The sequence below is a fragment of the Dermacentor albipictus genome, chromosome 1 (genome assembly GCF_038994185.2).
Source record: "Dermacentor albipictus isolate Rhodes 1998 colony chromosome 1, USDA_Dalb.pri_finalv2, whole genome shotgun sequence".
Classification (NCBI taxonomy): Eukaryota; Metazoa; Arthropoda; class Arachnida; order Ixodida; family Ixodidae; genus Dermacentor; species Dermacentor albipictus.
In genome coordinates this window covers 148,983,416-149,007,726 of record NC_091821.1, presented here as the reverse complement: position 1 = coordinate 149,007,726, position 24,311 = coordinate 148,983,416, and the positions used below count along the sequence as shown (strand labels likewise).

Genomic DNA, 24,311 nt, shown 5'->3' with positions numbered 1-24,311 from the left:
ATTTTTCTCTTTCGTCCTCCTTTTTTTTTTATTGCAGGCGTGGGTTTCACAGACCCCCCCCCCCCAAAAAAAATGTGCTTCACAGAACCCCGGGGTCTACGGACCTATATTTGAGAACGACTGATCTACACCGTATTTACTTGCATAATGAACACACTAGCATGATAAACGCACCTCCCTCATTCCCAATTAAAAAGTGTGTTTTTGCTTTTCCTCACATAATGATCGCACCATGAACTTGCTGCCATGAAGTCGAAGGTGCACGGCATGATTTGGTGTCCGATGCATTTTGCTGTGCCGTAGCACCGGATCCGATGCCCAGTGCATGACAAAAGCAGGTGACATGGCATGATTCAGCGTCCTATATGGCACCCGATGTGCAAGAACGGCATCTGAGGTGTTTTTTTCGTGCAGGGATGGTCAATTACTTTTTTATTCCATGAACGATTAGGCATTCATCACTCTAGCCTTTAATTGATTATTTGCTTTCGATACAGGGTATTTCATCAATTAATTGATTGATCAAAATTTTTGCCAGGCACTCTTAAAAAGGTTGAAACATAGTTATCTACTTTTGTAGGACCGTATTTTAATGTTTGAGAGGTGGACGCAAGTGTGAAACACAAGGATATAAGCGTTTCATAAAGTATAATCTTCAACTTGTTAAAAACTAAATATATTTGGGGACTGTGGCTTTTGAAAAGATAAACAGTGTAGAATTAAATAAGAGACATGGCACTAATGAATCCGTGTATAGTACAGTTAAATAAGAAATAATAAAAATGTCAAAAGTGAAAGATGAAGTCTAACTGAAATATGGAAGAAATTGCAATATGCACAAGGCAAAATAAAATTACTGATCTAGGATTTTTAAACAACGTACTCTTTTCTGCCGAGTGGAGGAATGTCAATTGGCTGGGATGTTTGGGGGAAACGACATCTTCTATGAATGGCCACACAATCAGCATGCGAGAATATATGCTGGGAAGCTATACATTCGCTGGAATCAACATGAACTCCATCACTATGTCAAATACATGCTCTAAACTGGCACGCATGCTGTGAAACGTTTTTTAGTGGACTGGGAGTGGCACGACGATCGACTGGGCAGCTGTAGTATGCCTTTAATTGGGAGGGCATTTAAAGCTTTTGGCTTCGGGTGGCGTGGGGGAAGAGAGGGGAAGCGCTCAGCTGGGCATCACTAAGAAAAACAGTCAACAGTCACTCTGCCACAGCCGCACAGTCATTGCTCATGCTCCGCCACACTAGTGTGATTTCAAATTTCTGTGCCACTCCTGCCAAACTCTCGAAAACGATTAATCGAACAGGTCTAATCAATTAAGCTGATTAAATGAAAGGCGGACCTCAATGAATAATAATAGTTTTGTGGCATACATTTAAACAATTAATTGATTAATCATTCATCGATACTACCAACCCTATTGTCGTGTCGTAGCGCCGGATCAGATGCCTGGCATGTGATCGTGGTTGTAATATTAATCCGGCCTCGCAAAATGCCTCAGATACGGCTGCTGTTCCGGCATATAGGATGCCAAATAATACCACGTGTCTCCTACATTTTGGAGATGGTCGTGGAAAAAAAAAAAAAAGAACATCAGAATTTGAACTCGCATAATGAACGCACCCCCAAAGTTTGCAAAAATATTTTGGGAGAAAAAGTGGGTTTATTATGCAAGTAAATATGTATTTGTAACTAAGTGGGTGATTACAACAGACAGTTAAGTGGTGTGATGCAAATTAGGAAATTTATTGGCATAAGATGGAGTAAGCTGGGAGAAGCCTTCATCCTGGCAATGGACATGAAATAGCGCAATGATGATGATGATGGTTTCCACTTTGTTCTTACAGAACACCTCCACCATGGAGCAAGAAACATTTAGGAGTGGAAACTCCGCTGCTTGCGGCGACCAGAAAAGGTCACAAGCCCGCGCGCCACTATCACGCTGGTGGTACCTGGCGGCCAAGAAAGAAATTACCGCCACTGCAGTCGTCAAGGCAACCGGTCATGCATATTGCGTGCGTTCTGCCCCCGCGTGCCTCTTCAGCACTGGCAGCCTGGACAGTGATAGGTGCTACGCCTCAACCATTTGAGCACAGCAAAAAATAAAACGCAGCCTTTTCGCTGACCACTATGATTAGGTAACCTGTAGCTTGCGGTTGTACGCGGCCCTGTTGTTTCACCCACGCGATGACTTTGACTGGATGGCTCTAAGCGCTGCTGGCATTCGTCGAAGACAAACATGCGTTCGATTTCTTTGAGCATATTACCAGGCTGATTTTCATCAAACTCATGGGCCTCACACACTGTGTGAACATCGCTGACGTTCACCGCCGTTGATGTTCCTGGCTTGTCGTATACGCTCATTCTTGATCTTTTAACGGTAGCATGACCGATAATTCATGACACTTCCCGGTGAGTCCGCTTCTTTTTTGGGGATGTCAAAGATGCTGGAGACGGAAGAAAGATGCAAGGAACAGCCTCTGGACGCAGTCCAGGTTTTTTTTCGGGTGGTTCAGGATTACCTCGCCTCTAAACTCGCCATAGTATTTATCCCGTCTCATCATGTTGCTCGTGAAGTGCTTCTCGCAGACATAATCTCTCCATGTGAGTTGGCGGCCGACCCAAGGAATCGCCGCAGCCCTTGGTTGCAGACTTTCGAGGTCATTCGGAACTTTGATTATGCTCACCTTTTCCCTCCAAGAGTTGTACTCGGTTTTGCAGTTTTCAACGAGACACTTGTGTCCCATCTTACGCTAGCAAATTCCGAAGAAGGGAATTTACGCGTAGCAGCGCTGTTAGTATTACGGTCCTCTAACAGACACCGACAAGAACTGTTGGCGATTAACTTGTAAGGGCGCACAAAGACAACGTTACAGCGTGCCCGCTGAAGCGAACATCCATGTCGTCTGCTTGTCGTCTGGTTTGAGCGGAAGACGTAGGTGCCGCCGAAGAGAGTGCACCCGAGCTGTCCGCCCGGGCGTCTGTTATTTTTTTCCGCTACGGCTTGCATGACATGCCGCATGGCGCCGCCATTGCATGCGCCCCCGTCGGTGTATGCTATTTTTCTGACTTTATCTGGTCGCCTGTGCGCGCCCTTGCTGACGGGAGTTTCAACTCCTACATATTCTTCCTCCGTGACCTCCACATATGCTTAGGTACAAGTCAGGAAGGTACCATTGCGCTTGGTCACTGAAAGTTCCACACACTGTTGCAATGACCCTACGAAAAAAAAAACGAAAAAACTCCCAGAAGGTTCCATCACATTTGAACTAATAAATCTCTAAACAAGCCTGAAAAGATGTCATCAGCTGTTGTTTGTGACTTCTACAGTTTTTTATAAAGCAACTCTTGATATAAGAACTCATTCACAAAGTCAATTCGGCAACTCATGATGATTATGAACAAACACCAGGGTACTTGCCTGAATTTACTTATTACCCAGGAAAAACCTAATGGCTGCCATGTTTTTAGGGCTGATTCCAGACTTATGCTAAGCGTTTTACACAGACAACTTGGCATCAATAAAGGTACTGTGACAACTCACAGGTCCAGAAAGCTCCAAAGTTTGAAATATTGCAGCACAACCCATCTCACGATGACTGTCCATAGTAGTGCATTAGCATTGCATCAATATCGCAACACAATGTAATGCCACCGTTGAAACAAGTTATGTATGAGGTGCGTACTGCGGTGAGACTCCTATTTCATGCTTCCCTAAGAACACTGAGCACAACCTAGTGCAGCCACCGTGAAGCTTGCGCACGGCCTCCGAAATGCATGGCCCACTGGTGCCTGCGAACACTGAGAAATTAGTCATGCGTCAACTAGGCTCCTCTCTCGTATTTCTTTTTGGACATGCTGCACCATCTAGTGGCACTGACGATAAGTCCATGAGTGACCTCTGAGATGAGAAGCGTGGCACGCCGGTGCCTGTGAACGCGGAGAATTGTTCCCTCGCTTGCCACACACTCAGTGGGACATATTCTGTGATGCAAGTTGGCGAGAGATTCATTGAAGAACAGCACATACCCAGCGAGTTCATGGCACTGGTCACTAGAGCATTGGCGTGAAAGGCATTAATTAAAAAGCGGCACATACCCAGTACAGTTGTGGCACGGCCTGCTACTGCATTGGGTTGCTGTCCTTGAGAAACCCTTGTGAGGTTGGTTTGATTCTGCTCAACATCGAAGAAATTTAAGGGATATTTTTCGTCATTGTAGAGTAACATATTTCCAGTGGCACATACCTAGGTACCCAAATTGGCAAGTCAAAGACATTCATTGAAGAGCGGCACACACCTACTAGCACATACCCAGTGACTCAAGTTGGCAATACGAGATTTATTGGAGAACAGCACAGACTGAGTGGCACATACCCAGTGCTCCAAGTCAGCGTCAAAGGATTTCTTTGAACAGCGGTAGCTACCCAGTCCCACATTTACAGGGATTCGTGCCGGCGTGAAAGAGGTTCGTAGAAGAGCGGCACGTATGTACACATTGCCACATACTCATTGACCCATGTTGGTCCGATGGTTGCTTTCGAACCCCGTTACCTCAGCACAGCAGCTTGTGGGGTACTCATTCGACCACAAACTACTAAGTGACCCAGGTAGGTGGAAAAGCGGTTAGATACAAACATAGATACAAACAGATAGATACAAAGCATTCTTAGGGTACTGCACACTTTCCGGGGGCTAACACATTAAAAACAGTACATTGAGAAAGGGGCATAAGACTCACTCTTGCAGTATGTTGTCTGAGAAGAACGGAAGCTAGTGCTGAGTGACTGGAGTGAACCAGCCACAGAGCGCACCACATTCTGTGCCAAGTGAGCCTCCTTGGAATTCGAGCCATACCGGACTCCTTGCTGGATCACAGACAGCAGTTGCTGGCAATGACTGAAAAGCTGTGAAAGGAGTGTACAAGTGCTGTAGATGTGCAGAATGACCACCACACCAGAAAGAAAGCAAGTTAGTTGTCGGCATATTCATCAGCAAGACTTCCTTTTATCCAAAGCAGGTACCTAATATAAGCAACTCCCTCTCTCGACAGCACATGTGCTTTACAACTAAAGGCGTACAACACAAAAGGTTTGTCCCACCTTTCTTTTAGTGGACATCTGTTGATCCACTGACTGTGGTATAAAGCTTGAACTCCTCCAGAGTACAACAAATATTTTAACATTTGTTGTAATTTAATTTAAGTAGTTTGTCATAGGCTTCTTGATCATTATGTGTTTTCGGACAGCTTCTCCAAAGACTCTTTGCAGCTAAACATTTCGACAGAATTGCCTGTCTGGTTGGGAAATTGATTAGGACTTGAGACTGACTCCTACCAAATAACTGAATTTTATTAGCCCGACGTTTCGGAGCCCATTCGGCTCCTTCTTCACGGGGTTGTTCTTCGGTGGTGGCGGTGTGCCGCTTTTAAAGCATTTTTTGCAAAGAAAGGAAGGGGGAGCACGGGAGGTGGGGAGACACTTCACAGACGGAAAGGTGGGGGAAACAAAAGGAAAGGGGGGGGGGGCGTTGTTGACGGTTTCCGTGGTGCTGGGATGACCGGTGCTGGGGAGGGTGCTTGCGAGGGTGCCCTTGATGGTGATGGGAGGCGGGGGGGGGGGGGGGGGGAGGTTACAGGGTCGCGCCGACGTTTTTGTGTTGGTGAAACAAGCGCAGCCAGGTAGACTCCCGCTTGTTTCACCAACACAAAAACGTAGGCGCGACCCTGTAGCCCCCCCCCCCCCCTGCTTTCCATCAAGGGGCATCCTCGCGAGCACTCTCCCCAGCACCGGTCATCCCAGCACCAGGGAAAACCGTCAACAACGCACCCCCCCCTTTCCTTTTGTTTCCCCCCACCTTTCCGTCTGTGAAGTGTCTCCCCACCTCCCCTGCTACCCCTTCCTTTCTTTGCAAAAAAAACGCTTTAAAAGCGGCACACCGCCACCCCCGAAGAACAACCACCTGATGAAGGATACGAATGGGCTCCAAAATGTCGGGCTAATAAAAATTCAGTTATTTGGTTGGAGTCAGTCTCAAGTCCTAAAGACTCTTTGCGCGATGAGAAAAAAAAAATGCAGAGTGCATGTTGATTGATGCCCTCTGTGTGACTTCTGTAGTTTTCCATTTTCGGAACAAAGGCCATCTCAACGAAGTGCAACATTGTGTCTTCGTGGCTCCAACTGTTCTCACTGTGGCAGATGTCCTATTCAGCCAGAAATTTCTAATTGGGCATCTCACTTGCCTGTTTTCCCTTCATAAATTACTTGATAAGGCAGGAGATCTCAAGAAAGCACTTTGGCGAACAAAATGGCGACTTCCCCTTGGTCACGTAATGCACCAACCCCAAACTATTTGCACCTTGATTATCCTTAGCAAGTGGCCTTTAGGAACAAGCTTGATGCCACTTTAGTCCTAGTTGAGCAGAAGTTCACGAAGAGTCTTGTAATCGGCTATATTCTCATTGAGTTATTCCAGAAAGTTATTCTTAGCAGCTTCAAAGAGTTCTGCGATGCCCCGACAGTATTCATGGTTTTGTGCTTCATGAAATATTTCCCACAAAGCAACATAGTACCCAAGGTTTCCCTACTACAAGAGTCCTACAAAACTCTGGAAGAAGTGATGCCCTTAATGCTTGTTCTATGGCTAGGACTGCCATGATGTTAATCTTTGAGTTGACAATGCGATCCGCTTCTCTGAGTTTCAGTATGTACACTCAGACATATCATTCAAGTTGCCAAGCACTGACTTGACACTTCTGGTTCCTTCTAAAAGCTAACAGGCTCCTCAGGAGAGCAGGACTTGAAAGCCTGCAGGCAGGCAGATTTCATGATCTTGACAGTGCCTTCACTGGGTGATTTCTATCTACCAATAGAAAATTTCCACTCAGCAGCAGAAGTCCCATTCTCGGCAGCATAACTTATTGTCATGCAGCGAATATCTGTGTCGTATACTGAAACGGCCCTTGTTTACGTTAATCTGAGTCGGTACCTCAGATTAATGCACTCATTTGCAACAGAAAACAAGACCTGTCAATCATGGTTTTACAGTTCTCAGGGTCAGGCAGTCCCAGAGCATAGCGAAACTTTCGTGCTCGTAGCCACTAATCTAAAGTACCACAGTGTAAGTATCCATTACTGGAACATCCATCAACATGCAAGCTGAAGAAAGGGTCTGCTCGGCTTGCAGAAGTTTGAAAGGCATGGAGGGCTCTGGCTTGATGCCATGTCAAGTAATATGGTGAAGAGACACCTTGATACCACTTGGCCACTTGTTCTGAGCAAGTCAGGCATGCCCCCCCCCCCCACCTCCTCGATTTTTCCTTATAGGTATAGCCCAGAGGGACGAAGAGAGAACTAAGCTTCCAGGACTCGGAGATGACCAGTGGGGAAAGAAAAGGGGGGCAGGTGGAGGGTTGTTTAAAAAGTAGTGTGTATGTGTCAAAAATTTGCCTTGCCACCACTATGCCAAACAGTACTGACAGAACTACTGACCGAAAAAGTGCTTGCATGGATGCCAGCATGTCCCACAATATTGATAGCACCTTCCAACTGCTGCTCAACTAGTATTAGATGCCATGTGTTGTTCTTACCGCATTATATCAGACTACAACAATGTTCTTGGACCCTAATGAGCAGACCTAAGCTTTCACGGAGAAATGGAAGTCGAGGGTGCAGAAAGCCAGTTGTCTCACTTGAACAGATTAGACCACAATAGAACCTCCCCAAAAATGCAGATCTCACGCACTGTTGGAGTTCGTCTAAGCGAAGCTGTGGTAAGCCAGCAAGATGAAATGGCGCATCTTGACAAGAAACGTGCAGCGCACTTCAGTGATGAACAGCTACTTGACATTGGTATAAATATATGTGCAGTTGAGACCATATGCTCTTCTGACTATAAAAATAGGAGAAAGAGCCAAAAAAAAAAAGCTATTGCTTAACAAAGGCCGGGGAAGACGTGGACGGATGGCTTAGCTTTTACCAACATGCAAGTTGGTTCAATGGCTGAAATGCCACCTCGCAGCTTAACAATGTTGCCTTCTTCCTCAAAGGAACTGCGTCTGTGTGGCTTGAAAACCACGAAGAAAACATGACGAAGTGGGAAAAGTTCGTAGACAAAATCAGGAAGTGCTTTGGAGATCTGGCAGCTAAAAAGAAGTAGTAGAAGCTTGATGTGGGTGAGTTGGTTATGCATACTTGATGAAATGAGATGTCTGTCGTACATGTGTTCTTTCGTCCGCGTATTCGTAGCGCTCATTTCATCAAGCTAAAAAGAAGCATGCAGAGCAAACCCTAATGCAGCGAGCCCAAGTTAACGGCGAAACCTGCATGGCGCACACGAGGAAGTGCTGTAGTTGTGCAAGGCTCTGGACCCTCAGATGACAGAAGAGGACAAAGTTGACAGAGAAGATGACAGAGAAGGACATCTTTTAAAAGGGATCACCGAGGACGTGTGCCAGTTCCTCATCGGAAAAGGCAGTCTGGACTCCATAAGTGACGTCATTCGACACTGCCGCACATTTGAAGCCTTGAAAGCTCTGTGTATCACACCGAAGTTCGGCCGCCTGGCCAACGTAACTAACGTCGCCAGTGTTGATGTGGTCCCAGCTCCATCCGACCTTGCGTCAGTTATTCGGCAAGTGGTGCGCGAAGAGCTTGACCGACATGAGGTGGCTTCCCTCTCGACTCCGCGAACTCGAGAGCATTTTCTCACTGTGACTTCGGTGAGATGCCCATCACCGCCGCCTCCGTAGATGCCTACAACTTCACTCCTCATTCAAGAGTGCCAAACCTTATTATAAATGTGCATCCCAGTTATCAGTTCCACGACGGTTGCTCACCCAGACCAACTGCAGTTTCTGAAGAGTGGGACGGCCATGCCGTTATCCCGCTACTGACGATTTCAGTGTGTCCCGTAAGTGCCCCACCCGCTTCTAATGCGGTATTTGTGGTCACGTCGCCAGATTTTGACCTCATCGCCGTCGCACGTCACCATTGTCCTATGAACGACAGCGCACTTTTATGGGCGTAGCAATTGGCACGGCGATGGGACACACTTGCCTTCTGACTCCGATAGCAGGACAAACCACCAGGTGAATTACCGTAGTGACTCACCAGCTTCCGCGCGGAGCTTGACGCCGCCGCCTTCACGCTAGCGCAGGTCTCCATCTCCGCGACGATGTCTCACGTCACCGCCGCTGGGAAACTAGGTGGCGCGACCAGTGGAGGCGAGGTCGCCAGCCATCATCAACTACACGGCCCTATGCCTCTGCCAGTCACCATGTGTCATAACAGGATTCGCGTTTTAGTGGACAATGTTGCTACGTTGGCCTTAGTGGACACAGAAGCGAGCGTCTCCATTATCAGCCTGGATTTCAAAACCCAAGTAGGCCGTAAAGTGATGTTTCGCTGGGAAATGCTAATGCCTTTCGTGCTGTGAGTGGAGAATTACTCCGACTTATGGGAGTGTGCACCGCGAATGTTTATTTCTCCGATAACGTGTATCAAGCTGAATTTGCAGTGCGTGCTCAATCCACTCACAACGCAATTCTTGGCCTCGATTTCCTACAACAGTGCGGTGCCACTGTTGACTGCGGTACTGGTGAGCTTTCCTGTCTCCTCTTGCCGACCAACCTGCTACTGTTCCAAGCACTTTCGCCGTCATTGAAGATGCTGTTTTACCGGCACATTCCTTATTCAGAGTTTGAGTTGCTGCTTATGGTGTCAACGCCGATGCATTTGATGCAATTGTTGAGCCTTTGGCTTCGATGGTTGTGAAGAAAAGTGTGCTCGTACCTCAATGCGTCCTCTCTGTGGCCTGCGGAACAACTACACTGTGGCTGTCAAATTTATCCTCCTAATCTGTTGTGCTACCCAGCAGTATGCGACCTGCCTCTTTTGAAGTTGATACCAGCCTCAGCATAGGCGCTTTAATTGATGACACGTCACACGAATCCCAAGAGCATGGGGCTGGCCCCGGTGTCCCTGAAGACTCGTTGCCTTTTTTAAAAATGATCAACAAGACACTGTCTTCAGAGAAGCGTCAAGCCCTGGTCAGCGTCCTTAGCAAGCATGTGTCATTATTTGATTTCGCACAGAACGCTAACAAAGTTCGCGTTCCAACTACACGGGCTCGCCACAGGATCGACACGGGGTCCGCGCATCCCATCAGGCCTTACCTCCCATCCCATCCCATCCTTACCTTACATCCCATTAGCCTTACCGCATGTCCGCATCAGAGTGCAAGATCATCGCTCAACAGGTCAACGACATGCTAGCCAAGGGCGTCATCCAAGATTCCTCTAGCCCCTGACTGCGCGGATCATCCTCATCAAGAAGAAAGATGGGTCCTAGAAATTTTGTGTTGACTACGGCGTCTCAATTCTGTGACGAAAAAGAACGTGTATCTACTTCCCCGGATCGATGACGTTATCGACTGCCTTCATTCCGCATCCTACTTTTCATCTGTGGACCTCCGATCGGGCTACTGGCAGATACCCATGCATTCAGCTGACAAAGGAAAAAACCGCTTTTGTGACCCCAGATGGCTTGTCTGAATTCAACGTCATGCCGTTTGGTTTGTGCAACGCGCCTGCAACATTTGAAAGGTTTATGAACATGGTACTGCGTGGCTTGAAATGGGAAGTTTGTGTTATCTAGACGACGTTGTCATTTTTGGCCGCACTTTTGCAGAGCACAACCATCGACTGGACGTTGTTCTGACGTGCCATGAACAAGCTGCAATTACCCTCAACGCTAAGAAATGTCACTTTGGGCAACGAGAGGCGCTAGTACTAGGAAATATAGTGGACAAGCAGGGGGTGCGACCAGACCCACAGAAAGTCGCTGCAGTTAGCGGCTTTAAACAACCGCAGTCGCAACGTGAGCTAAGGAGCTTCTGGCGTCTTTGCTCGTACTTTCAATGTTTTGTGCCGATACTGCCTACCCTCTGACTTCATTGCTGCGCAAGAATAACCCTTTCACCTGTACAGCAGATTGCTATTCCTCGTTTCGTCAACTGAAGTTCCTGCTTTCTTCCGGACCCATACTTCGTCATTTTGACCCCTCTTCCACAACAGAATTGCACACCGACACGAGTGAACTCGGCCTTGGCGCCGTCCTCATCCAGTGTTTTGGTGATGCCGAGCATGCCATTGCCTATGCCAACCGTTCGTTGAGCAAGGCCGAACAGAATTACACCGTCACTGAGCAAGAGTGTCTCGCTGTCGTCTTTGCAGTCCAGAAGTACCACCCATATCTCCACAGGCACTGCTTCACGATCGTTACTGATCACCATTCACTATGTTGGTTAATTGGTCTCCACGACCCGTCTGGCTGCCTTGCTCGATGGGTGCTACATCTGCAGGAATTTGGCTTTGCAGTCCGTTACAAGAGTGGCCAACATCATGCGGCCGCCGACTGTCTTTCGAGGCTCCCTCTACCAACAAGTGCATGTGAGACCGACAATTTCGATGAGTTTCCGGCCGCCATCGATGACATTCCTTTTCCCGACCTGGCCACTTTCCAGGCATAGCAGTGTGATGACCGCAGCCTGGATGCCCTCTTTGCCTCAGCTGCTCAACCAACAGGTAAAAATGGCTTTGTCATCCAAGATGGCCTGCTATACAAGAAGAATTATGCAGCTGATGGTGCCTGCCTCCTCTTAGTGGTCCTTAAGAATTTGAGAATCCACGTGCCTCCATGCTATGCACGATGAATCACCAGAACATACTACTGCATTCAGGGCCGATTCTACTGGACTAGTATGCAATGGGATATAGAAAAGTATGTGGCCAGTTGTGACAAGTGCCAGCAATTCAAGCGCGCTAATACTGCTCTGGTCGGTCTCCTTCACCCTGCACCACCATCACTTCCTGAGAGTCTTCTCGGCCCATTTCCGCGCTCAACAAACAACAACCGTTGGACTATAGTCTGCGTCGACCATCTTACGTGTTATGCTGAAACTGCAGTAATGCCAACAGCCACGGCTCTTGATGTTTCGAGCTTCCTCCTGTCCTTCGTTATACTGCATCATAGACCTCCTCATGTTATTGTGAGTGATCGTGGTCGCCAGTTCGTGGCCGACGTAGTCGAAGAGCTGTTGCATCTCTGTGCTTGCCAGTTTTTCCACGCGACCTGTATCACCCACAGACAAATGGTTTCATCGAGTGCACTAACAGAACTTTGACCAACATGCTTTCGATGTACGTCGATTCCAGGCACAAAAATTGGGATTACATCTTGCCTTTTATCACATACACCTACAACACTGCAAAGCATGAAACTACCTGCTACAGTCCTTTCTATCTTCTTTATGTCAGACCACCCTGCAGCTTCCTTGACAACATCCTACCTTTTACTCCTCATGCAGACTCTTCTATTGCTCAGACTCTCTGCCGCGCTAAGGAAGCACGCCGCATAGCTCAGCTCGGAACGCTGGCATCCCAGGACCACTCCAAGATCAGCTACGATTCACGAGATAAGAATGTGCTGTACGACAAAGGGGACATAGTGTGGCTTTGGACACCACTTCGCAAGCGCGGCCTGTGCCAGAAGTTTCTGGCTCGTTACACCGGGCCTTTTGTCGTCACCAATAGTCTAAGTGATGTGACCTATTCGATCTCATTTCTAATGGCTACCGGTCTAAGAAGACGCAGCTTGTTCACATCATCCGCCTGAAACGCTGTCATTCCGGTGACTCTGAGTGGATGTAACAGTTACTTGCCCAGCGGGCTTTGTCTGTGAAGGAAGGAGTGTTACGCTAAAGCTACAGCAAGGACAAAAGAAGAGGAGAACGAAGTGCGCTTGTTGAAAGGGTTGAACAAACGGTGCTTCACAGCATTCATGAACGCAGGGGGTAACCGCTCGTCGAAAGATCTTTCCGGATTGTCCGCATGTCGGAATTTAAGTCTTCAGGTTTCGTGCAAATGCCTTTCTCTTACCCTTTCCAAGCTGGCAGTGCCCGTCTGAGGAAACGTGCTTCCATTCCTCACGTGCCCAGGATAAGCGAGACCTCATCACGCGTGCTGCGTAAGTATGACGTTGAGGTGCCTGTGCGCAAACTGAGGCACGCACTCATTAGTGGGAAGGCTAAGCTACCAAAGGAAGCCTTTCCTGGCGTTGTTTATAAGATCCCCTGTGTGGATTGCGATTGCGTCTGCGTAGGGGAGACGGGCAACATTAAACAGAGCCTGCACCAACATCAAAACGATGTGGATAAGAGTGGCTTCAAATGCTTTCATAGCGCACAGCAATGACTACGCACAATATTGATTGGATGAAATCGAGTCTAATCAGCCAGGAAAGAAACTGGAAGTTACGTCTATACATGGAGTCTCTCGAGATACAATCTGCAGAACACACGCTCAATCGAAATGAAGGAACCCTCCCCCCGTCTTACATGCGGTGCTTGCGCCATATGCTAAAACCTAGTTAAACAGGCACTTAAACCTTTTTCGCCCATTGTGAACAAGGCTTCCGTACGGAAGCCGAAACGTCTTGTCTTTTAAACAAGCTTTACTTGGTCGGTGTATGTCTTTCTTTGTCACTGTGATGGCTGCTAATATAACTTATGCCCAAAGCGACTCATGTGCAGTGAAGCTGAACCTGTGCCGGTGGAGTTTTGTAATGATGAGTGCAGCTTGTCCTCGGTAGGAGCAGTACAAATTAAATGACTAGCTTGGCTCATCCTCAGTAGGGAAAGGGTTAAGACAGACAAAAAAGATGAATATCAAATACAGTTCAATAACAAATTTAGTTAAAAGGAGTAATGCAAATCAGTGATTAACTGTAACAAGTATTTTGAATTTCAAACCTGCGTCAATTGGTGTGTTGTTTGCTCAATCTCGTCTTCTTCAAGTGAACTTTCATCAAATGTTGGTCGGTTGAGGTGGCGATCATGCAAGGCAGACAGCTCTTTCACTGCACATATTAAATAGGTTCCAAGAGTTTCATAATGAAGGCAAATCAAGCAGGTTAAAGCAACATACCAGCAAAGAAAAATATCACATGACTACGCTCAATAACTGAAAATATCTTAAGACTAACATCATGGAAGAAACAGTTCCCTGTTACTAAGTCTGTGACAGAAGGGACCCAAAGAGAAAGCAGGAACAAACAAGCACTCCTTTGTTCCCTTCCTAGTTAGTAGCAATAAATGTGGACCAACTTACCTAACTGTCAATATTATTGGATGAAACAGTGTACAGTTTTAATAATGCTGAAACTGAATATCAGAAGCATAAACAACGACAGGTGGTATACAAAAAATCAAATCTCCCAGCAAATATTAAAAGTGTAGCACTTTGCCTATCTTTTTTATGCTCCAACAGCGAAGACATCTAAGAGGCACTACAACATACAAGCATAAATAAAGTCTCTTTATAATTATCAGCAGCCTTGACATATAAATCTCAATATTATTTTGAAGTAACTGAACTAGAGATATAAAAGTGTGTAGTAAAAAACTGAAGTTGACACACTGAAGATTACAAAGGCATCCCCAAAAAGGAGAGTAAGTTGCGAGAATAGAATACATAAACAAGCAAAGTACTGCAGTCGGCTGATATCAGTATTTAAACTTGGAAGAAAAAGTAAAAGAAAAAAAAAGCTTTTTGGCACAGTAGTAGCACGAGCAAAGCAGCATTTACACTGCATTCAAATGCATTTGGAATGATTATTATTTTCAGAAAGCCTAGCATCAGCCAGTCGTTTTAATGACTGAATCCTGCAAAGCCTGTGCAAAAACTTTCAAGCTGTGTACAGCACTGGAGTCGCAATTGATACACATACCGCAGCCTTGATGGAGCTGTCAGTGCCTCGGGGCTCTCTACAGGCTGGAGGTATCTCTCCTCACTCATTCCTCAGAGTATGAAAATTGCCTTAGGAGTGCTATAATAAGGCCCGAATACATCACTCATGCAATGTCTTGGAAAAGTTTGTGCAACAACTGGTGCATTCATGCTGTTGAAATGCAAAAGGAGCATATGGCTATGAAAGATGGTTTAGTGTAGGGCTCCAGATTGATTTTGATTGGCTGAGGTTTTTTGAAGTGCACGAAATGCTCATTACATTTTTTTTTTTTTTGCAGTCTGCCCTTATCGGAATGCAGTAAAGAGGTTGGGAATCAAACCCATGATCTCATGCTCAACCACAAATGCCATAACTATTGAGCCACCATGGCAAGTCTCTATATACCTCTGTATATTATGCTGCATACAAAAGGTAACTAAAATTAACTGTAAAAAACAAAATCCATGAGCTAATATAGTCTAGTCTAGCAGTGATGCAAGTGGCGCTAAAGATAAGGACAAGACTGAGTGCACACAAAAAATTCTGTTTGTGCTGTGTCCCACTTTCGTTTTTAGATACTATTCACAAGCACAAATACTCATACTAATTAAAAAAAGAAAATAAGACAATAATTATATACTCCCAAAGACAGTATTCATTACCGACTATTTCAACCCCCTCACAGTGCCGCCCTTAAAGAATATAGGTTAAGTTCGATGCCACAGGCCTCTTTGCTTGTAAAGCTGCTACCAACAACATGCAAACTTTGTTTATGAAACTTGTAGACAAAGTTCCCATAAAGGCTACTTAGGTTAAGACAGTTTTACAAGCAGCATAACTGATATCAGCTGAAAATCAGAGTACGATACATCAATGGCCAGCACATAAATCCACAAAGGACCTAGGTTTTTTCTTTACCCTCTTTTCTTTTACCATTCTCAGTATCCTACATTAAAACATTTTAATTCTGGGGTTTTATGTGCCAAAAAACATGATTTGATTATAAGGCACGTCGTAGTAAGGGTCTCTGGATTAATTTTGACTACCAGGAGTTCTTTAATGTGCACCCAATGCACGGTACACAAGTATTTGTGCATTTCATCCCCATTGAAATGCGGCCACGGTGGCTAGGATTTGATCCTGCACCCTTGGACTTAGTAGCGCAATGCCATAGCTATTATGCCACCATTGCAGGTAGTATCCTACATCCATAAGGATATTATGTATACCATGAAGTTTGTGCAAAAAAAAAAGAAACATCACTTGAAATATAAAAAAAATATTGATGCAGTACCTAATAAAGAAATCAGTATTACCAAAAAGCAGCTTACAGTGGCTAAAACTTTTGTAGATAAGGAACTCCTAGAGTATCTATTTAAGCACAAAGTATCCAAACATGGCAACTTTCCATAACAGAATTTAATCTCTGCGACACTAACCACACAATAGTATTTTTAAAGCTATTGAAAACATAACCAGCCCATTCATCAGCATGCATCAAGAGGTCATTTGCTATGCAAGTGTGAATGCCAACCTACACATATCACGGCATAAGGTAGGCACCTCTTTCCAACAAAATAACCATAATTCCTATAGTACTTGAGGCACAGACCAGTGCTAACTTTTTTCATGATGTGGTCTCACTGTCATGAAAGGTCAATTCTCGAATTTTTTTTTACTATGTCAGGGAAGTAGCTGTGAATTTCTCTGCACCTTCTGTCACCTGTAAAATAGTTCAAATCACATAGTAACAGACATATAATTTTAAGTAAGGAAAAGAATGACATCGAAACCAAAATGAGATTAGGCAGCCCAAAGAACTACTTCTTGCGATGTTAGTGGTGACTTTAGAAAAGGCATGCACTGGGATCAAGATCATTAAAGTTACATTTTAGGACATATTAAATTTTAAAATTTTTAAACCTTCTTGCATTGCACGGTTCTTCTGGGTAAAAAGATAAGACAAAAAAGATGTTCCTGCCTTCAAAGGATTGCAGAGTGTTGAACCGTAACTTTTTTCATTCCAGTTTTCATTTTGGTTCACCGAAAAGAGTTCAATTCTGGTTCACCCGGTTCAAATTCATCTGCATAACCATAAAATAATTACAGGAAAGCAGCACAAACTTATTTTGTGCAGGAACTTGATGCTGCTGTTTAAGCTACATTGAAAGATTACATCTGTTTTTTGTTATTCAGGCAGCCCATAGTTGCAAAAGAATTATGTAGGCCTAACACCAATACTGGAATCTACATGAAACAAAGCTTTATTGAGAGGGAGAGAGAGAGAGAGAGAGCACATTGAGGAAAAGCAGAGAGTCATCTAGCTTGTTACTTTGCTCAAGAGAAAAGGTAACAGAAGAACAATAGGGGACCAAAGTGTAATGATGATGACAGGCAGTAGGGTGCAATTATATACACGTTCCTATTTGAAGGGTACGTTCACAGCCTTGAATCTATGCCTGCGTTGAATATTCCAAGAAAAGCCTGATGGCTCACTTCACTGATACGTCCAGTCAATGGCTAAACCCTTTTTCAGAGAACAGCCTGTTGTTAACTGGCGCTAATGAAGAGATCAATGCCTGTCATTCACATTTACACTGGGGACAAGCCCGATTTACTTGATGTGAATGTACATGAAGCACATGTACTTGTTACATGTGCTTCACTGTCTCGGATACTTTATACGCATCACAGTCTGGCAAGTCAACACGTCGGATGTGATGCAAATATTGCCGCATTAACGAAACTCCTAGACTGTCCCTTGAGGTAAGACGCTGAAAATTGTACTAACAGTGCTGCTACCTTTAAAATCACAGGAAGATGGTATGTATTTACAAATAAAGTAGTTTAGTTGAGCCACAACTGCAGGCAATGCATGGATGAAAAGTTCAAGAAAAGGTGGCCCACCTCAACTGAAAACATATTTTTTCTTTTCGCACCCTTTCACTCACGAGTGAAACAATTTGCAACTTTCCAGTTCAGTTTTGGCTCAAGCAAAAAATGTTTTTTCCACTTTGCAGTTCAGTTCCGGTTTGATAACCTGAAGGATTGTGCTGGTTGTAAGTTGAACACACGAATACTCACGGCATTAAGTCATGCACATTTTATTTAAGGACAAGTTTGCAATGTGCTGGCACCAGCACTGCTTCTCCTATGCAGACATCATTAACAGGAAATAGAGTGGCTAGTAGAGTCATGCACTGAAGGCATGCATTGGGAATGAACATGCCATTAATTTGTGGAAAAACTACAAAGTTCTTGGGGCACATTAGCAAAGTGCACAACCCAAAACAAGAAATGCAAATTTAGTTGAAGTCTGAACACCTAAAAAACTACCAGATTTGCTATTTGAAGGTTTTTTGCAATAAGAAAAATGTACCCCATTTCAGTGCTTTTGTGCACCCTGGGGTGAAATGAGCAGAATAATTTAAACATAAATATAAAATAATATGAAAGTAAAATCCCTTTTGCAGGATTTTGAGTAACTAGCACCAGACACCCGTGTTTATGGGCAACAGTGTTCCTGGCACTGTGCGAGGAATGCTGTTACCCCGTCAACATTGAACCCTCTGGTGCTACAGCAGCACAAGCCCCCATGAAAGTGAAACACCAACAATACCACCCCTGGGTGATCGTCCCCTTCCAGTTCGCAGGGCGGTGTTTGTGGCTTTCAGTCAAAAAGCAGTTCCCATCTCTGCAGGGCCACTCTGCCTGACAAAGGCCTCAAGCCAGTGACACAGTACCCTTTGCAATGAGGAGGGGGGGGGGAAAGGGGGTATTTATCCCTGGTGTAAATACTCCTTTAAACCCCATCATAACATGTAACAAACTGTCGGAAACCTTCAATTAAGGTTGCCTATTTTTCACAACAGTTAGCAAAAGACAAAAAAAAAAACCACATACATGTTGGAAAAAAAAAAGACAATGTAGAAGTTGAATTTGTTGCTGTTTCAGCCTTGCAGTGCTGGCATTCTTGCTAATTTTCGGCCAGCTGTGGCAGATTTCAGGCTTGTACAGTGGAGTGCACTTTAGCAAACAGTGGAGTTGGAGTAATTTTTAGCATGCAATTTACCTGCACAAGAAGTCTATTTCAAGCACGTTCAAACTATCATGACCATCCATTCTAGACTGAAAAGGCATAAGAAAGACTGTTCAGGACAGACTTTCACAAATTATTGTTGGACTCGGTGACAGTGGGCAGTAAACTGTTAAGCAAATGCCCTGTTCTTTTCAGAGAAGAAAATTTTTGAGGGCAACATCAGTAAGGACACAAGTGAAGCAGTGTGGGCAAGTTGGCAATCCATGATTCGGTGTAGGCAGTGCACGATAAACAAGTACAAAAGGAGAGACAAGAACCTACACCACCAACTCAAATGAGGGTGAGAGGGAAATTGTTTAATAGTGCAAATGGTGTTATGCAATTGCGTTCATCATGTTCCAATAAGATATAGAAGATGGAGAATCGTGACAAGTTAACTCAACTAAATCCAAAAGGCATTGAAGCTTTAATAACATAGATACCGTGAACAAAATGCATACTCATACAATGCTTCCAGCTTACTTATTTTGTAGGACATGGAGCATCTTTCACAACAGGTGGCAGTGAATAAGCACTTAATCACTGATGTGAAAAAAATGATGGAAATGTAAGAAATTTCCTCATCTTACGGAAACCTCATTGGGCAAACCATCTATTGCGCTTCTTGAGGTTCCATTAGTAGAGCGCGTGCACTCGAGCAAGGTGAAGGTAATCTTCTTTACATTTTTATGCTTTTTTAGAATGTGCATTTACAGTATTTTTGGCCTCACTATCACACATCAAAGTGTGTTTATAATATTTCATTCCATTCATTGTAATTTTCCTTGGCAGATATTAAGTGCATTCAGGCAACTATTTAGTGAATATTAAATGTTTTCGGAGAATCCTAAAAAATTATGGCAATATTGCAGTGTAAAGAGGCCGCAATGCAATAAAGCCGACACAGGAATAGTGGTGCAGAGCACAGAAACTTCATGGTACAGCCAGGAGCTGTAACCCCTGCCAGTCTATGACAAAATGACAGCCTGAAGATTTGTTTCAGGAAACAAAGCATAACAGGCCTGCAAGGTTAATGATGAAGCGGCATGCAAAATTATCCTGCAGTCTTTCCAGCATAAACTTTACAATTACAGTGAAATTTGTGGCACTGAAGGCATCAGCACAAACACCAATGTAAGTGAAAAGCTCCAGTGAGCTACATTAGTTTGAAAAATGTTTGCCAAAATTGAAAAAATTAGTTGCACACACTACTAAATTAGAGTTGGTGACAAATTATATTCTCAGTTCAAGACATAGCAAGATAGTGCAGGCTGATAAACATGTCAGATGACATATGGCTAGGCTAAAAAAAAACTATATATATATATATATATATATATATATATATATATATATATATATATATATATATATATATAAAATGCTTATGACATGACCAATAACTGCAATTTCATGAATACTTTCTAAAAATGCAACTTGCAATGATGCATTTTAAGGAGCTGCACGAATGGCCTGCTGACGTGATGCCTCCTGCCAGCTGTTTGACTTGTCATAAGTTCGGCTACTGACACATCATACGATGCATTCCGATAAACATCATTATTCCTTGCCTTTTACAGCTGCTAGCTGTATAACAATATGATGTCTGCTCGTTAATCTTACTCGTGGTTTTCTTGCCCACGCTGCAACCCCTAATCAGCTCGTAGTATATCAATAAAAGTCAGCCGACGGGGTACGGTAAATGATTTGCGTTATGCACCAAATGCGATGTCATAATTCGTAAGAAATAATTATCACCGTGGGTGCGGGGGGGGAGTACGAGGAAGTGAAGAAAATTTACATTAAAAATTTAAAACACCGCACAAGCAACCCATAACGTAGTAAAGCATCAACACACATTTCGTCGCAAAACACTGAGACAGTGCGTGCATTGCAATTAACGTAGGTCAATAAACATTGCGTGACGTAAAAACTCGCTTCAAGAGAACTTACTTTTGTCTCTGATCTTCGTCATCTGGTAATTAACCTGCGCGAACAGAAGTCAGCGTAGCGAAGATACGAAGTAAATATACAAGGAAGTGTTACAAATCGCAATGCGTTATGTATTAGATAGAAATCACTCACCTCTTCCAATGCGTCAATCCTAGAGACAGAGAAAAGAAAGAGATAGAAAAGAAAGGCAGACGGTACAGGTATTAAAAAAAAAGAAAACTTGTAGCGAAAGATAACACAGCTACCAGCTAGTCTAGCTTATCTTACCATCGAGGAGGTTCCGCATCGTCTTTATAAATGCCCATACCAGTTTCGACATCCCGTCCAACTAGTGCCACGGTGTCTTCATGAACCTATACACATAACAGTCATGACAGTTATACTGAAACCTTAATTTTGGCTATAGCCCCTGCGTAACAACTTTCGCGAACATCAAGCAACAACTCTGAACACATAGTTTCATTTCAGCTATTATCGATGAACGTCAATAGTTTAACTTACATGATCTCCGAAGATATGCTTGCTTTGAAGGGCGTTATTGCGCATCAGCACAAACGCTTCTGTGAGGCTTCTGGTCGCCATTTTGGTACAAATTGAAAGCTACGTTTTGAGCTCTCCCAGTAGAAACCTATACAACGTTTGTAATTTGCTTGGTAAGTTCGAAACAAACATTTCAAGCTACGGTACTTTTACATATGTAAACTCTAGCCGCCATTTTAAAACAGACGACATCGAGCTGGTGCCGCCACCATACGGCTGAACTCGCTGACCTGTCTGAACGGACCGAACGTGCAAATATATATGCAAACTTCCGTTATACAATTAATTTAGCAAATACCTTACTCGCTGAAAGTTTGAATAATTTAGTGATTTAGTTGCGTGTTTCATGGCGTGCTCTTATCTATTTAACTTTGGTTGTGCTCGTCTTCCGCGGCAGCATGTAGTCCATCGAGATAGTCGTGATTCTGTTAAGTTTGATGCATAGTTAATTTTGAAAAAAGCATTAAAATCTGTAAAATTAATAATTTTACCTCTGCTGAGTGTGTGCTTGTTATATTGACTATTACTTTAATTGTGGCAGGAACAGGTGAGAGGGCTTGACGCGGATTAATCACGAGCGGTCGGCCAGGTCGGCTGAGCATCCGAAAACATACCGCTGCCGGTGCGGTGGGTGCCGTCTACGCCGGGGTTACATTCGAGCATGACGCGGGAGCTATGAGTTCCACGTCTGCGTCGACGTTAAAATTTTCAATATTGTGGACCATTCATTGAGCACAACTGCGGGATATCACGCATTCAACCTCTGATCAAGCATGAGCTCTGCGAGGAGAGAGCCGGTGAATATTGAATTCTCGGAGTCTACAGAGTAAGTTTCGCTCAAAACAATTCTTTCTTATTGTGCGGTACTGTCTATAGTTCGTTCAAGAGCCAGCTTACGTCTGTCATGTTTTAGTTATATTGTGCAAGTCAGTTAACAAGCAATGCAAGCCTTCGAACGCCGGTGTTTGTGTGCTGCGTGCCGTATCATCGGGTGCGACATTTCGATGTTAGTTTTGTTTATTTACTGGCATGCCAATACGCCGCAAGCTGCTATCGTATTTAAAACTCGTGTTCAGTGAAACACAAATATTTTTGCACACTACGGCGAGATCGAAAGATCCGTGGTTGCCATCGCAGCACTGACGCCTTTCTTTATTTTTTACTTATGTTCACTATTCCGACTTTCGATTGTGTCACAAGTGGCAGCAAATCTTATCCGTCGGTGTCGTCCAGCACCGATGATCTGCTTTTTCCACGTTTGTGAGTTCCCTTGGTTTTGCGTTGAAGTGTGCTGTAGGCGTCCAAAGTACGTATTAATAACGGTTATACATCCCGATGCCTTTCTCTCTTTAGTTATCCTTTTGTTGAAACGACGACGAAACAAGTTCGCTTGCTCTGGAGGCTCGGAAAACCTGTTTGAAGCGCCCGCCCAGACAGTGAGGAGTCTGGTCGCAGGTAGCGCAGTTTTCGCCGCCCACTCGCGACTGCACCGCGGGGCACCGCGCTGCGTGCGATCTTTTCGATTTCGAACGTTGCATGATTTTCTTGGAAGAAGCTGTGCTTGATGTAATGACAGATGGGCGCGGCAATGCTTATGTAGTTTTCCGTCACAGGGCTTGGCTGATCAACACTGTTGATGGCCCTCTGTGGTTTTCAGCTTCTTTTTTCTTGTCAATGCTTCGAGGTCAGCCGTGTGAAGGTTTGTTCCCTTGGCATCTGGATTGTAGCGCGATTACGTTTATCTTGTCGGTTGGTAGTCGTAAACACATCGTGTCGTTCAAGCGCCTCCTCTACACTGGCCGTTCATAACCGATGGTGCCGCCAGTCAGCAGAGCGTCACGCCAGCCTAATGGAATGCCCTCTCGCGCTTTAAAGGGATGCGAATTGTTGTCGCACTTAAGAAAACTGCCGCTCACTTTTAGACCTTCACAGTATAAATGGTTGCAGTTTTTGCTTTTTCTCTGTATATTTTTCTTCTGATTACGGTGGTCTATTTTTACCTTTGCAGATGAGTAGCTGTGTTGGTCGTCGGGTTAATATGCGCTCTCTCCTCTAGGCAGAGTTGGTAAAGCATCTTGGATGATCGAGTGGCAGTTGTATGTTCTGTTATATATGCACACAACTCTTCCCTGCAACTGTATTTTGGCTGGTTTTAATACAACGCATGAATTGACACTTGGTTTATGGCAAATTTGTGATTACTTTATGTGCTGCACGGTTTGTATGTGCATGAAGCACCCTCTAGAAGCCATCCACTCAACCAGACTTGCATTAAACTGAATAAATGAGAGTGCATAGTCTTGTATGGCATGCACATACTAATTATAAAACAGTGAAAAGAAGACGAGGAAAACAGCACAGACACATGCTTAGAATGTGTATATTTTTTTCTCATCTTCATTGTGCCATTTTATAGTAGTTGGGAACCATGTTGGGATATCTGTTTTCTTCACATTAAGCAGATGCCTGTTAAAAACATGTAAACAAGTTTCGTACACATCCTTAAAAACCCTTGAATTTGGAAAAAGAGATTAAGGGTCCTTAAACTCGTTGCAAACAAGTATACTCCTTGAAAACTGGCGTTGGGGGCGAACTTCAAACATTCAAAGTAACAGACTCCACATCAGGGCTATACCATTGACGCTGTCTATCGAGAAATAACCCTAGGCATTTTCTTTCCAGAATGTTGCTGAGCGATGCAATAGGACATGCTCGCAGCAACTAATGACAGGCTTGCTTAAATTGCCATCGACTTTATGGGGCTAGAGGAAGCCAGGTCACATGACCAAGCCGTACCACTACTTGGGTTGTTTTGCTAGTTGGTTCACACCAGAGCCACATTGTTGACTGACCGTCACCGAATATGCGGTTTCTTGATCTACTGCGACAATCACAGCTACATAAGTTTAAGTTTAACTTAAGTCTGTCTCTAGC

The 24,311-nt window shown here is 44.4% G+C and overlaps 2 protein-coding genes across 3 annotated transcripts in view; one reads left to right on the top strand and one right to left on the bottom strand.

Moving 5' to 3' along the window:
* Syx16 (syntaxin 16) overlaps window positions 1-21,620 on the bottom strand; it is a 51,343-nt gene extending 29,723 nt beyond the window's left edge. The window contains exons 1-6 of the mRNA XM_065433365.2: window positions 21,339-21,620; window positions 21,105-21,190; window positions 20,970-20,988; window positions 20,838-20,871; window positions 13,830-13,936; window positions 4,762-4,927 (exon numbers count right to left, since the gene is read on the bottom strand). Coding sequence (XP_065289437.1) covers window positions 4,762-4,927; window positions 13,830-13,936; window positions 20,838-20,871; window positions 20,970-20,988; window positions 21,105-21,190; window positions 21,339-21,419 — 493 coding nt within the window. The 5' untranslated portion in view covers window positions 21,420-21,620. The remainder of the gene's footprint in view (window positions 1-4,761; window positions 4,928-13,829; window positions 13,937-20,837; window positions 20,872-20,969; window positions 20,989-21,104; window positions 21,191-21,338) is intronic.
* Window positions 21,621-21,945: 325 nt separating this feature from the next.
* Window positions 21,946-24,311, top strand: part of LOC135903004 (uncharacterized) — a 33,313-nt gene continuing 30,947 nt past the window's right edge. The window contains exon 1 of one of the 2 annotated variants that reach the window (XM_065433341.2): window positions 21,946-22,203. In XM_065433341.2, the coding sequence (XP_065289413.1) occupies window positions 22,151-22,203 (53 nt within the window). In that variant the 5' untranslated portion in view covers window positions 21,946-22,150. Of the gene's footprint in view, window positions 22,204-22,897; window positions 23,077-24,311 lie in introns of those variants that run through there. The other variant, XM_065433342.2, reaches the window with a different exon arrangement.